A 15,733-nucleotide genomic window follows, 5' to 3' on the forward strand; every position below is an offset into this window, starting at 1 on the left:
CTAGTCAGTCTAGGATCATAAAGGACATTTGTAGGACCCAAAGTGCTTGCCTTGCCAGCCCCATTCTGGAAAACACTTCCATCACCTAGGATGGACCAGCATTTCACCAGAAACTCAGCTTCCTTTTATGCCTTTTTTTTTCTTTTTTTGGTTTTGGTTGGCCGGGGCGGGTCTGAAGAACTAAAACCATAGCAGAACGGGGTCCCTCGTGGATAGGAAGGCTGACCCTGGGGGATAGGTGTCACCTTAGAGGAGAGTGACCCCCTGGATTTGCACATGGAGTTGAGTGTATTTCTTAATAAATGCTTGTGCTAAGCACTAGGAATAAAGGGAGGAATAAAATAATGTCATTTGTACCATAATAGAACTTACCGTCTTGGGTGGGAGGCAAATGATAAACAAGAAAACAAATAAGTATCCTCTAACCATGAATTGAGAGAAATGCTACGAAGGAAATAAATAGGGGGCTATGAGAGACAATAGTAGGGGTCGTACTGGAGATGAGGGGGTCAGGGCAGGCCTCTCTGAGGAGCTGACGTTTGGGCTCAGATACAGAGGAGGAGAAGGAATCACGTTATGAAAGGGGTAAAGAGCGTGTTCAGAACATGCGTGGTGTATTTGCGGAATCACGCGGGACTCCATCCATGTGTGTGTTTGTGTTTCTGTGTGTGTGAGAGAGAGAGAAAGGATGTGTATGTGTGTGTGTGTTTATGTGTGAGAGAGAGAGAAAGAATGTGTATGTGTGTGCACACATGCCTACCCACGGCTGTATTTTTTCTGGGACGATGACCTATAACTTTCATCAGTTTTCCAACGGGATCAGTGATCCAAAAGAACTCTAAGGAATTTTCTGAATCAAAATTACCCTTAGTCAATCAGCTAAAGCATCCAAATAATTGTGCCAAATGATTTTTTTTTTTTTTTTTGAGTCCTGGAAGCTCTGCATGCTAAAGCAGAAAGTGGAGCACACAGGGTGGCATTTCGGGTCTCCCTCCGAGAGCACGGGTGCAGGGCAAGTCTCCAAGTGATCGGCATGCGACACAGCATCTGTGGTGACCGGGTGCAGGAGTGCCCGGATGTGTCCGGAGGTTCGGTGGTCACAGGCATGCAAGTCCCTCTCTTTCTCTGCTGAGGGCCGGAGCCCCTGCTGTAAGGAGAGCACTGCGGGTCATCACGAGGATTAGTGAGTCACCAGCCTCTCTCCTGCCCGCAGGCTCCTCAATGCCAACAAGATCAACTGCCTGCGGGTGAACACGTTTCAGGACCTGCAGAACCTCAACCTGCTCTCCCTGTACGACAACAAGCTTCAGACCATCAGCAAGGGGCTCTTTGCCCCTCTGCAGGCCATCCAGACGCTGTGAGTATGCCCCCTTGAGTGCCAGCGCGTGCCCAGGCGGCCGGCAACCCCAAACACGTAGTCGCAGAGAACATTCAAAATGAAGGCAGAGTGAGCACGTCCAGGAGGAATCCTGGAACCTGCAGCGAGAACGGGATATTAATAATAGCACTAGCTTGGGACCTCCCTGGCGGTCCAGTGGTTAAGGATCTGCGCTTTTAATGCAGGGGGCGTGGGTTTGATCCCTGCTCAGGGAACTACCATTTCCACATACTGCATGGCTTGCCCAAGAAAAAAACAATTTTTAAAAAATTCATAATAGGGCTAGCTCACTAATCACTCACACCGTGCTCCGCGCCCCACTGGGTGATTTCCCTGTATCCAAACAGTTACGCCTCACAACAGCCCTAGGAGGTGGGTGCTTTTGTGATCCCCCATTTCTATGTGAGGAAACCAGAGGCACGGAGAAGTTCAGTAACTTATTCAAGGTTGCACAGCTAGGAAGAAGCAGGATTTGAAGCCAGGCCGAGCGGCTGCTCACCTGCTCTTTTATTCTGAGCAGGCTCCATCTCTGCTGCTATCCCGTTCCTGCCCAGCAACATCCACAACACCAAGCCTCTGGTCCAGGCACACTGTACCAGAACACGGGAGTATTTCAACACCCTCGTTAGGGAACAGTTCCTCGCTCCCAAGCACTGCAGACGTTCTTAAGTTCATAAGTAGTAGTGGACGTTCATAAGTAGTTCCGTTAGAGAGATGACACCTGAGTGCAGATCTCAGCCCGTGTTTTGGATGGCTCCACCCCTCAGCTTAGACCCTAGCTCCAGCCCCGGGCCTGACCATGAGCCCGGGGGCTTCTGGAGCCCTCCTGGGTCATCTGGCACTTACTGCCCCTGTAGCCAGAGACGGGAGCCAGTAAAGGGTAAGAGCAGCTGCTACACATTGAACCCCGACCACGTGCTGGGCGCTGAGTGTGGTGCTTTGGCCAGTTTTCTCACTGAGCCGGGGGAAGCCAGGCCCATGGTGTTGTTGCCCTTGTGATGCTGAGGATGGTAAGAACAAAACCCGCTACTATAAATGGAACACCCACCCTGTGCCCGACACCATGCCAGCTGCTTTATGCACCGGGTGTTCCTGAGCTTGGAGAAATAAAATTCAGTCTGCTCTCAGCATAAACCCTAAGCCTGCAACTTTCATTGCCCTTCAAAACTGGCATGGGTGAGACTGGAGACGATCAGGGGTGGGTCCTGACCCGGGTGGGGAGAGTAAGGAAGGCTGATTCCCCAGGCGGGATGCCGGCTGCCCCCGTGACTGTCTTTTGCAGACAGCAGACCTCAGGCCCCCTCTCCAGGTCTTGTCTGAGAGCACCTCCCCCCGAGGCCTCCTGGGGCGATGAAGGAGGGAGCCTGGCACCAGAGCCTAGCACCAGGCAGGGGGGTGGCAGAACGTGGCACCAGGGGTCCCATCTGATTAACTCCCGTCCCTCTCGCAGCCACTTAGCCCAAAACCCATTTGTGTGCGACTGCCACTTGAAGTGGCTGGCCGACTACCTCCAGGACAACCCCATCGAGACCAGCGGGGCCCGCTGCAGCAGCCCGCGCCGGCTGGCCAACAAGCGCATCGGCCAGATCAAGAGCAAGAAGTTCCGCTGCTCAGGTAATCAGCTTATGGGGCAGGGCCCCACCTTCCGACTCCGAGTGCAGCAGCCCCGGAGAGGCCAGTAATCCAATCTGGAGGACAGCGCGCGCTGTAACGGCTCCTGGGGATCATCTTTGCAAATTAAATTGGGGAAATTCAGTTAGCCCTGCAGAAAACCAATTAGCTTATGGATTTAAAATAAAACACGCACACACAATAAAAGCATTGTGGGGAGGAAGGCGGGTGATTTGGGGAGAGACAGAACCCAGGCAGCAGCACAGCTCCCGAGCTAGGTGGAAATGAGGGGATGAGGCAGCCTGGACACATGCTATCTTGAGAGGCTGTGATTGATTTATTTTGTATCGTTAGTTTCCAAATCACGCTCCCCAAGTGGCAGATAGAGAAATAAATATACCCCAGGCCAGGCTGCAGGAAGCATGGAGCCTTGGGGGCCTCCTCTCCCCCTCTGTGGCCACCTTCGGTACAGCCCTTGGACCACAGTGTATTCTAGGTTTCACAGACGTTTTTGCTCTCTCCTCCACCCCAGATGGGTGCCTTCTGATCATGGAGAGAACAGCAAAGAGTGTTGCTCAGAAAGAAAGCAAAGCCTTGCTCTCTAGTTCCCAAGCTCTCTCCAGAAACCTTCCTCCCTACCGCACCCAGAAATGAAATGGGGAGGGGGCTTGGTGAATGGTGGGGAAATTCTCAGCTCATCTTGGAAAGAGAACTTGCTCTCCATGACGCAAGAACTGGATGAACAGGCAGTTAAAAATGACTATCGTTTGTGTTGTTTGCTACTGGAAAAAAATCACCAAGCTGCTTTGTGCTCCCAATGGTGAGACGTTGATAGTATGATGTAGTGAGATGGGGTGAAGCCAACCCTCACAATCTGTGTGTCAGCAGGAACTGTTCTTCTCTCCCTGCCCGGAGCATCTTGTGTAGGTGGGTTTTCCTGGGGAGAAGGCTAGTGTCGGCCCTAGTCGCCGGGAGAAGACCGGCAGGCAGACCTCCGCTTCTTTCACGTTGTTCTTGACCTCAAAGTCAGATTCTTCAGTCCATGCCTCCAGAATGATCAGCCTGAGCTGTTTTATTTTTTTCACCGGAAGCAAATACCTTGAGAGGGCTTGGAGGGACCCCGGGGACTTTGCGGCAGTCTGAGACATTGATCTCAATTTGCCTTCCCCAGAATAACAATGTCAGTTACGAGAGCAGCTCCTTGCCGCCGATGAGCACTGTGCTCAGGGCTTCTAGTTTGACTCGGTTTTTCCAATAGTCCTGTGAGACGAGCAGGAGAGGTCCCCTTGCTGCAGCAGAGGGAGCTGAGGGCTCAGAGGTGAGGGGGCACCCCATGGTCACAGCAAGCAAACGGTAAAGGCAGGCTCGGACCCCAGGTCTGGCTCACTCCTCAACACCACGCGGCATGTAGGAGAGAAGGGCCATTGGGGAAGGAGGTCCAGCTGCTTGGATGACTTCCTTCCCCAGCCTCATGGCCCCGCCCCCAACCTCAGGCCCTGAACTCTTTCCTTAAGTTCCCTCTTGGGGCCGCAGCATCTCAGGGAGGAAAATGCTCTCCCAGCCCAGAGCTGTGCCCTGAGGCACAACCGTCTTGTCCCCGGGGCCCTTTCCTCATGACTTACACCTCTTGTTCCTTCTGCCTCCTCTCTTCCTACCCATGTCTGGCTGGGGCTGAGTTAATTACCTCTAACAGCAGTTGTGCCCAAGAAGAGGGGTGATAAGAGGCCGAGGAGGGCAGGGTGCCGTCTGCCAACCCTGATCCCTCAGTCTGGAGGCTGGTGGTGGGGTGGTCCCATCATGATCTCTAGATCCCGACTGATGCCAAGGCCCTGGGGCATAGGGTGGGGATGGAATCAGCCCAGGGATCAGCCATTGCCTCGGAATGACGGTAGGCTGGGTTTGGGGATGGGGTACCGACAGAAGTAAGTAGGAGAAAGAGGAAAACAGCCAGTAGACCTAGAAACAGTAGAGCTTAGCTCTAGCTCTAGATCTGCCACTACCTACCTATCTTTGCACTGGAGGAACCCTGGCTTCTTTTCCTATGTGGGGTAGGAATGATTTTCCTGACATTTTAAAAAGACACAAATAAGGAAAAGGGACAGGGTTTCTTGACTGACCCTCTCTAAAAAAATTTTTATACATCAATACTAAACAGAAAGATTATTCCTATAAAGGTAGAGAAAGTTAGAGCTGTGATGATCCTAACATATAACATTCTATATGCTCTTATTTTATGTAGCTACAGACAAGAGAGGTCAAGAGAGCTAGCTACTGGTGCACTCCAAAGGCCTTGGCTTTGAGAGGCACTGGGGCCCAGACCTGCTTAGCATTGAGGGTTGCAGAAGCCCTATCTCTATAGCTCTGTGTTTCCAGGAAGCTCAAGAAGAAAGAAGGAGGGGCAGGTGACACGTACTGGATTTGACAGATAATAAGTCTGCTTTTTACTTTCCCCTAAAAGCACTCCCATTGCAAAGACAGCTGATGTAATTAGGAGCCAATTTGAGGGCTGCTCTTGCAACGCATAGAGCTCCTCCTTAGGCTGGGCATCTGGCTTCCCAGCTGCACTGTGTCTGCCTCTATCAGCTGTATCCGCTGCCCTGGGCAGCAAGATCGGGTTAGAGGTGAATGCTGCCGGCTAGGGTAATCTGACCATCAGGTTAAGGCCTCCTCAGAAGGCACCATCTGGCTGCCTGAGACCCCAAGCCCGTCCTCGGGGGAGCCGTCGGCGGTTGCAAAAAGCTGTCCGCCTCCCGTCATGCCTCCCCCACTGTGTGTGGAGATCCAGTCGGCAAGAAGAGACGAGTGGCGGAGAGCACAGAGCGGTGTGGCCCCTGTCCCCATCTGTACAAAGGTGGCAAAGCGTAAGACACCTCTCAGGGAATCACAGAACTTTAGAGCCCCCAGAGATTACCCAGTCCATGCTAGAGAGGAAGAAAATGAGGTTCACACAGCAGGAAGTCTTATCTAAGACTATAGAGTGGTATTTTCGGGACAAGGTGTGTAACCCAGGACTTCTGATATACTGAGAAGTTTCTTGATAACTTTCTCCTGGCCCCCTCCATTTCTTTCTGTTGAAGGAAACCAAACAGAAGGAGGGGAATTTTAAAGCTTGGGGACAGGGGCATGAAAGGGCTGGATTTTCCCTGCACTGGTGCTGAGGACCTGATCCAACTTGAATACGAAATCCCCAAACCAGAGTGTTCGCAGAGCTCTGCCTGTCCGGAGGCGCTCAAAGCAGAGTGGAGTCTAAATTATAGTGGCCAGCTCTAGCTGGTCGGATGGGAGGGCTTAGCAAGAGGTGGAGCCAGATCCGGAGCTGTGGAGTGACTTGGACTAACCAGTCAGTCGTCACAGATAACCTATACACGTCGATATGCTATCACCACCTTGCCCCAAAAACACACTGTGGAGGAACGGTGACCCCGTCGCTCCTGTCAGAGGGCAGGGCAGTGAGGGTCCCAGTCTGGTCTCTTCAAGATGCCCTGACTCTGGTCTCTTCAAGATGCACACGTCTCTTCATGGCTTGGGTGGAAATTCATAAAAACGGCCGCTGACCTTTTGCAGATAAGGGTGTAAAGGCTGGGCACCCTCCCTGGACCCATGGCATCAAGAACAACCGGTTGTTGGTCTCCCCAGCCCGCTCCATGATTTACAGTCATGGCGGAAGTCAGGAAGGACCCTAGAATCCGGTATCTTCCACTTTCTTTGCTTTTCTTAGTTTGAAAGAACCTCCTTGTCATGATCATTGTGACTGTGGGTTTCTCAGTCCCAAACCCAGGGCCCTGGGGCTTCCCCAGCTTTCTCCCTGCTAGGAACATGGATTTTCTCTCAATGTCACAGCCCTTCTCTACTATACCTTGATTGATCTGTGAGGAACATCTGTCAGCCAGGGGTTTCTGGGGGCCTTGAAGGATACTGAGGAGACATCAGAGGGACTTTTTCTAAAGAAGAGCATTGCAGCTTTGCTAGACCCCTAGGAACCATGACCTGTCTCTTTACTGAAGGCGCCGGGGGAACAGCCTGTCCTGGAACCACTCTGCTATGGGATGGGCCCTAGGCAGCAGAGAATGCAGAAGATGCTTCTGCTAAGTTGGACGTCTTGGCACATCTAACGGTGTGATTGAATGGGGTTCAGAGGCTCAGTTCAGGCCTGCGAAACGATCCCAGACATTTGTGGTCATAATTCCCCTTGGGAAGGATCTGTTCTACCCTGATACTCCTGAGTAGGGATGTCCAGTGGCCTCCCACCCGTTCTTCTCCCTTCCTCCTGTGTCTCCCCGGGGGCGGGGTGTGAAGGGCGGTAGGGCTCCCGTCTCCGGACGTGTTCCTGTGGAACCCCGCTCTCGGTACTAATCACGCTCAGTGGGGGCCTGCTCCGGCTTCCGCTTCTCCACGCTGCTTCCTCTGAGCGCTCCTGTCCTCTCTCTGACGCTGCTTCCTGACCTTGACTCTGACCAGTCGCCGCGGGGCTTTCCTTTGTGCTTGATCTAACCATGTGGTGGAACGATGGAAACGGAACATGGTTCTGTCAAGCACCGCGGAAAGCACCGCGCTCTCCTGCAGCATGGCCCGCCACCGCTGGACACCTCTTCTCTGCCCTGGAGCACCGCAGCCCACCACCCGCCAGGCCCGCCTCTCTCGGTCCAGCCTCATGAAGGGTGGGGGGGTGGGAGTCTCGAAGGATTCACAGAGCACCTCCAACTCCAGGTAGCAGATCTGGGCTGAAATAGGGATGGGGCAGCATACGGGGGACAAGCTGAGATCTGCGTCCACGTCTCTATCCCAGATGGAGTTGCCATCCCCCAAATCTAGTCTGGATGCCAGCCAAGTGGTAAAGTAGCTAGGTCTAGCTCAGACACCACTGTTTTTCTTCTTGAAGAGAGCACGTATGCCCAAGGCGTATGCCCTTTGTTTCATGGAAGAGTCCCAGCCCAAGGTCATTTTCCCACGTGGCAGTTAACGCAAAGCTCACACTGCTGGTACCCACCCTCCACCTACCGTCTTTATTGGAAGCATTAGGACTTAATGTGAGCATGAGAATGATGAAACTGCCATGAGTCTGAGACACTGGATGTAACCTGAGGCTCCTTCTGGAACTGACCCCCTCTCCTCACAAGTACTTTGGTCCCCGTGCAGCCTAAAGTCCAAGCTGTCTCCTTGACCTTCCAAGCACAGCTAACATGAGGCGAAAGTGCTGGGCTCCTCAGCGGTGCTAGCTCCGTGCCATGTGGGGTCTGTGCGGAAGCCCACTGCCTCTGATAATAAAGAGAGGGGTGTCTTGGCACCTCCCGTGCTGCTTATTTCTTGATAAATCCTAGACCCAGTGTCACCGGAAGATTGTGCTGTTGGTTCATGCCGTGGAATGTGTGTGCTGTCCCATGTGAGAGAGGGCCCTGGCTTGAGCCAGGAGCCGGGCTCTGGGCTTCCATGGCGATGTGTGACTCTCACTGTCTCCTCTCTCTCTGGTTACCCCTCAGAGCCAGGGCCCCTGCCATTGCTGAGGAATGGAAAGTCCTGTTTACCTCTCTGAATTCTTTTCTCACGTGCTTACTATAGACCGGGTGCTGAGCTAGTTTACATCATTACCTTGTTTAATTTTCACAACAACCCTATAAGTCCCATTCTGCAGATGAGAACATTGAGGCTCAGAGAGGCCAGCTAACTTGCCCAGAGTCACTGGACTCCAGCATGGCTGCCCTTTACGACTGTACTCCTCAGCTTTCCCAGCTGCGGACAGGCCCCTGGCCTTGAGTTATGAAATCAGAAAGACCTTGACTTGACTCGATAGGGAGTTGAAAAAAATAACACTCCCTTTCAAACTTCCTTCTGTTAATAGGAAAAGACTTGAGCAAGCATCCCTGTTTACATGGCTCCTCCCCTCCAGCATGAATATACCAAGACCCATTTGGTACAGAACAAGTCCTCGGGCCTAGAGAAATTTTCTTTCCCTCTGAACAGAGAGGGCGTTCTGAGTTCCTCGGCACTGCCGCCACCGTGCCAGGGCCAGGCCTTCGGGAGCGGGTCCACAGGGTGCCCTTCCACGGGTGCCTCCCTGGCCCTCCGGCAGCTGGCTGTGACCAGGCAGTGACCGGCTGCAGGCCATGGCCATTTCCCTCTGCTTCCAGGCAGATAGCTGCATTCATGTTAGACTCTGACAGGGAGAACTTACTAGGACAGCTGCCTGCCCAACCAGTCTCCAAACTCCTGGTAAACAATTGGTGTTTTCCAGCCAACTGGTGTCTGGTCGCCTGGCCTTTGCCGACGAGTGGATAACTGTGAACCTAGCAATGTTCTCTTGATCCCATTCATGACCTATAACCTTTGCTTGTCCTTTCAAGCTGAAGAGCCCCGGCAGGCCTCCTACTCCCCCCGCAGTTCCTCTTTCTGCTCCTCTCCTCCTTCTTTCATCCCGCCCACCTTAGGGGTATGGGAGGTAGAAGAGGAGCACTCTGGACGCGTGCGTTGGCAGGTCCTTGGTGCTCTGATAGCCGTGCCTCTGTGACTTCCATTAAACAAACTGGTTGCCCAGAGGATGATGCAAAATGCAGACTGCTAGTGGCAGCGGCCGCCCTGGGCCCAGCGCTGGGCTCTGCAGCCAAGTCCGCCCAAAGGACGGGGGCTTTGACTCCTCACCCGCCCCAAGCCCCTGACCATCCACACATTACCTACGTCCTCTCCTGGGAAGTGGCGGCAGGGCAGGGGTTCATAATAAAACCGCATTGCTGTGGACTTCCACTCCCCTGGTCTATTGAAGTTTCTCTGTGCTCACGCCCCAAGCGTCGTCGTTCTGAGCTGCCCGCCGAGGAGGAGGAGGGCTACGGGGGCAGGAGCAGGGGAGATGCCAGGTGACATCAGCTCTCCCAAGACCCATTTCAGCCGGCCCTTGTTCAAATCCTCCGAGATCTCTCCTGTCTGAACTCCCCTAAAGAGAAGCAGCAACGGCCTATTTCAGTTACTTCTCTCCTACTAAGTATTTCTGGCAGTGACAAATATGCATTGAGATTGAAATTGACTTTTAAAGCTCTGGAAAAGTTAAAAATACTTTGGGGTAGTTATGAGCATTAGGCATAACAAATGGCTCCGAGAAACCCTGAGTAGTTTGGGTAATGAAATATGAAGTGATGGAGCCTGGCATCTCAGGCTGGCTCCGACTGGGGAACGCACTCTTTCAGTGTTGTACGTACGCCGTATTAACATTTCTGGCCCCACTCATATAAAATACTAAACTCCGACCCCCTCGTTATTACAAACCAGGGCAATAACCAAAACAGCCGGGGGAAAAATGTTGGAAAGAACACATTAGTCCATCGAATCTAATTGCAAAATCATTTCATTAAAATGGGTCAGCGGCTCCATTGCACAGGTCGGCCAGTTATAATCTAAGTATACTACAGAGAGCGATTCCTGCTAACTACAGACGCTCTCACCTTGATTGAAACGAAAACGCATTTAATCGGCGGCTGTCCCCAGCCGCAGCCCAGCCGGTGCACGTCTTCAGGCTCATCGTGTTAGCGAGCAAACTGTGCTCCCTCATGTCTTTCTGGCTTTGATCACTCAGGGTTCCTCCGCTTTGCAAGGATCCCATCCTAGACGCCTTCTCAAAGGAAAAATACGTGCATATGTACGAAAAGCCCCTTCACACCGTCACCGTGGGGAACCGCCGTGGGGAATGAGAGAGGGTTGTTATCTAGCAGGGTTTGCGCGATGAAATTCATCCAGGACTCAGCACGCTGATGCGTCGGCGGTGGGGGGCCAGAAACAGCCCAGGTCAGAGTCATTCAGTGGGACGGATGCTGACAAGCCAAGGGCAAGGAATTTGCATAACGCACTGGACCAGGGAGCCGCCCAGAACACCTGGGATACCTGCTTGGATTTTGCTCACACAAGCCTGCGCGTGGAAAGTGAGATGGAGGAGGGGAATGGGGAAGGAGCAAAGGGGGAAAGAGACAGCTCCAGGCCTTGACCTTCTGTTTTAGGTGGATGATGTCACTTCAGAATCAGAGACCCACCGAGTCCATCCCCAATCAGGCATTACCACGGGGAGAAAACGTGAGGAATGAGAAACCAAGAGGGCAGTGGAGACATCTGCTTCCTGTCTCCCTGCAGCCCACTGAGGGAAAATGCCATTCAGTTCACCTCCACCAACTTGACTTTATGATCATTCCTAGGTCTGGGATTAAGGTTTTGTCCAAAAGCACATCTGCAGTAAAGCAAAGTATTAGTCACATGGGCCCTGGCAGCAGCCTGCCTGGGTTCGTTTCTCTACCACGTCCTGAGTGACCTGCAGGCCTCAGTTTCCTCATCGATAACATGGAGTCATAATAGCCTCAGAGTGTTGTGAAGGTTTAATGGGCTCACCCATTTGAAGTTCAAAGAACAGTGCCCTGCTTGTGATCCACGCTCAGTACACATCAGCTATCGTCACTCACTACGCCGATGTTTTAACGGCTTCTGACATGCCAAGTGTTCCACCAGGTGCCCCAAAAAATTGAATCACAAACATCTGTACAACTCTTGACCCTTTTCCAGAGGCTCTCCACCACCTTGATCTTCCTCAAATCTTCACAGCCCCTGTGAGATAGGGGCAATGTATGTGATTCCCGTTTTACACGTGGAGAGATTGAGGCTAGTAAGTGGCAAAGCCTGGGCAAATCCACGCCTTCTATTGCTAAAACCTCTGTACTGCAGATGCCCCGTTCTGCTCCTAATACACATAAGATGGCCAAGGTCCACCTCAACTAGCCAGGCAAACAAATGACCTTCACGTTCTCTGCAACACTGCAGAAATACGCATGTATGGAACAATTTATGTGCTAAGGACACCCCATTTATGCACTGGACAGATGTGAGCCGAGCTCTCGTGCCCGGCATTGTGCCGAGGAACCGCTGAGGGTGAAAATAAAAGAGACCCGACCCCCATCAACTACCTCGTGTCTGATAGGAGAACCAGAGCTTCCCTTTTATTTCGGGCAAGGTTTGTGGTCTCACAGAGGTTCGCCCAGGTGCCAGGGGATCATTTCTGATCATTAAAGCAGCTCCTCGGGGCATCTCTCAGGACGGCGCATCATTGGCCCTGTTACCATCACTGTGTACGTAACCTCCAGAAAAATTCGATTTCAAACATTAATCTTAGCTCCAACTCCCTTTAGCTCATTGGAACTGGCTTTTCACTGTAGTTAAACAGAGCTTCCTCTCAAAGGCAGCAGGTACATCTAACCCTCGCAAGAGTTGTACTTGTCTTTACAGTGTTTTACATTTGCATTCATCACCAGTATTTTTTTAAAAGAAGTATCAGGCGACCCTGAGCCAAAATCCCAAATGTTAAGGCAGTGGGCTTCAATTCCCCAGGACCCCAACCCTCCTGATTGCTTCCCAATCATGAAACCGGGTGTCAAGGGTATTGATGGCCATGTGCTGGGCCCCCTTTATCGTTTCATTACCTGCTTTGTCCCTGAAGACAACTCAGTGTATGACCCTCTTCCCTGACCTCATTCCCACCCCTGGCATAGCTCCCATCAAAACCCCATCAAAATCTCTTCATTTGGATTTTCATGAATATTCAGAGGGCCCATGGATCATGGACATCATGGACTAAGTACCCCCCGTAAATCGTAGACCAAATTCTGTACAGGGACCTCAAAAAGGTCCATGACCCACAGAAACTTAAGAGCCCACGGAGCTTGTGGCATTAGATGGAAAGTGATGAATGACAAAGACCAAAGGGAGAGCAAGCAGACTGGAGGCTGGGGTGCGGGGAAGGCAGAGCAAGGTGGCCAAAAAATGAGGGCAATGCTGCCTCTGTCACTGGGCCATCCCCCCGCCCCGTGTCTCCCCATCTCCAGTGCCCACAACCTCGCCCCATGCCGGACCGGCTGCCACTGACGCCCCCTCTTTGGCGCCCCCCAGGCTCGGAGGATTACCGCAGCAGGTTCAGCAGCGAGTGCTTCATGGACCTCGTGTGCCCGGACAGGTGCCGCTGCGAGGGCACCATCGTGGACTGCTCCAACCAGAAGCTGGCCCGTGTCCCAAGCCACCTCCCCGAATACGTCACCGACCTGTGAGTGCTGCCCAGGCGGGAGCCCCTGCACGTCCCCACGCCCAGTCTCCCTCAGCCAGCCAGGGTGGGTGTGGGCTCCTAGAGGTGGCCCCCTCCCAGCTCAGTCACCTGGGTGTTCCTTGGTGTCCCGTGCGTCCCAGGACGAGGGCAGACTCCCCCAGGCATCCGCGGGGGACAGCTTGCTCACAAATACAGACAGCTCATTCATTCTATTGATACAAAGATTTTCCGAACACCCGCTGCGAGCCAGGCACTGTGCCAGGCCCACCCTTTTCCATGATGAACTAAGCAGACCACCCCTTGTAGCCCTTAGGAAGCTTACAACATAACCGGAAAGATGGATAGCGCATAAATGACTGTCCTAAAGTGAAAAAACAGCTAGAACGATCAGGTATATCGGAGCCTCTGGTTATCCATGCTAATAGAGAGGCATGTTGGTTTATCCAGAAGTGGCAGAGCTCAGAGTTACAGCATGGGGTGGGGGGCGGGGTGACGGATCTGGGCCTGACTCCTGTTGTCTCCAGTTTTCCTGAGGCTGGGCAAGTTGCTTCTCAGATCTGAGCATCAGATTCTGAGCTATAGAATAGAGGTGTTAATACCTACCTCCTACGGGGGATACAAAGATTAGGTAAGAGGATGCGAGCACAGACTTTATCTTGAATCCTGGCATGGACTAAGCCCTGCATAAATGACGGTGGTCTTTATTTATTATTATTATTATTATTATTATTATTATTATTATTATCTTTGACTCTCTCCTGCTCTCCCTGAGCTTACATGAATGTTGGGCGTGGAGTCCCTGAGCTGCCCTTAGCAGAGGGATGTGGTCAGGAAAGACCTGAGTGGCTTGGAGAGTTGGAAGAACCTGGGGAAACCTCCCTGGGGGTTTAAGTGGTCATTGGTACCCCTACAAAATGAAGGCAAATCATTGGCACTTGACTGTTAAGTGCTGAGCGTTCAAAAAGTTGAATCCGCCTTCGGCAGAGGGTCTTCCTCTCCTTTCTGGCCCCTTCTCACACCCCTCCTCTTGCTGCTGGGCCCCCCATGCTGATGGGGTACACGGAGGGTTTCTATGGTGCTATTGACCTGGACTGAATGAGGTCCAGGTGGCCATTCAGCTGAAGCCACGGGGGGATGGGGGACCAATGGAGGAGGTGCCCCATCCACAGCTCACCCACCGCCTCATCTGCTTGCTTCCCATGTAGCCGACTGAACGACAATGAGATATCTGTTCTAGAGGCCACTGGTATCTTCAAGAAGTTGCCCAACCTGCGGAAAATGTAAGTCAGTCTCGGGAATTTGGCAGACCGGAGCAGAACACCAGGGCACGGGCGGCTCCCTCTCCCTCCACTGCAGCCGCTCCCTGTCTCCTCCTGACCCCGCTATGGGCACGTCCTGGGAAGCAAGACACTAAGGCGGGACCATGCAGAGGCAGAGCACGCATTTTGCACTATCCCTGACCCTCACCCCATCCTTGCTCACCCCCATCCTCCCCCCCACACCCAAAGTCTACCCCAGTGGGTGGTCGGAGGGACTCAGGTGAGGACCAGCAATGGGACATGGGGATCTAGGGTGCACATCACGTCACTTAGTAATTTTTATGAGGTAACAGTCAGAAGGTCTGTTTTTAGATGGACCCTAAAGGCCTCCACATGGTTGAGACACACTGGAGCGGAGACACCACAGCTGCCTCACCTCCTTCATCTGTAAGCACGCTGGTGCACAGCTGGCCTTGCTTCCCCCTCCCCTTCCCTTCCCAGGTGTGCCAGCAGAGGTACCAGCATGGACAGGGGGCTCTTTGCCATCTAATTCCCTTCTCCTTGACCCTGCTCCCCACTCCCACCCCATCCTCCACATGTCCCAGCCCCAGAGTTTGAGTCTGCCTCTGGAACAAAGGAAAACGGTCAAGCCTCATTATTCATAGACCCTGTATTTGCTGATTCGCTTACTCACTAACATTTATGTGTAATCTCAGAATCAATACGCACAGTGCTTTCATGGTCATTCATATACATAGACAGGGCAGCCAAAAATTTGAGTCCTCCTACATGCATGTCCCCAGCTGAAATCAAACAAGGCCACGTTCTGATTTCTTGTTTCAGCTCCCAGACTGTAAACAAGTGTCCAATCCACAATATATTTAGTGCCACATTTCTTTTTTTGCATGTTTGTGCTTTGTGGGTGATTTCACTGTTTAAAATGGCCCCGTAGCATAGCACTGGAGGGCTGTCTAGTGATCCTAAGCACAGGAAGGCTGTGATGTGCCTTACGGAGAAAACACGTGTTACATGAGCTTTGTTCAGGCAAGAGTTACAGTGCTGTTGGCTGTGAGTGCAATGTAAATAAATCAACAATATATATTCAGTAAGATGTCTTTAAACAGAAACATGCATCAAACAAGGTTAGGTATTGATCGGTTAATGAAAATGGTGACCAGAGGCTCCCCTAGGAGCAGTGGTTCAGCATTCACTAATTCATCTTGCCCAGTGGCTTTGTAGAGCTTAACCACGATGAATAATGAGAATTAATTGTAACCCTTATTTTATTTTGCTCTCCACTCTTCCACCCATCAGTCCCTTGCAGGCAAGAAGGAGAGAGACCTTCCCCTGCCCTGGGCAGCATCTGGATCGCATCAGTGCCATTCCCTCCCTGCCCACAGTTGCCACCTTGGCCACGGCCTCAGGGAC

General features: G+C 52.3%; 1 protein-coding gene across 1 annotated transcript in view; it reads left to right on the top strand.

Moving 5' to 3' along the window:
• The window catches only part of SLIT3 (slit guidance ligand 3), a 609,763-nt gene that overhangs the window by 507,062 nt on the left and 86,968 nt on the right, over nt 1-15,733 (top strand). The window contains exons 13-16 of the mRNA XM_067732892.1: nt 1,214-1,357; nt 2,829-2,992; nt 12,896-13,046; nt 14,252-14,326. Coding sequence (XP_067588993.1) covers nt 1,214-1,357; nt 2,829-2,992; nt 12,896-13,046; nt 14,252-14,326 — 534 coding nt within the window. The remainder of the gene's footprint in view (nt 1-1,213; nt 1,358-2,828; nt 2,993-12,895; nt 13,047-14,251; nt 14,327-15,733) is intronic.

Source organism: Pseudorca crassidens, chromosome 3, assembly GCF_039906515.1.
Source record: "Pseudorca crassidens isolate mPseCra1 chromosome 3, mPseCra1.hap1, whole genome shotgun sequence".
Taxonomy (NCBI): Eukaryota; Metazoa; Chordata; class Mammalia; order Artiodactyla; family Delphinidae; genus Pseudorca; species Pseudorca crassidens.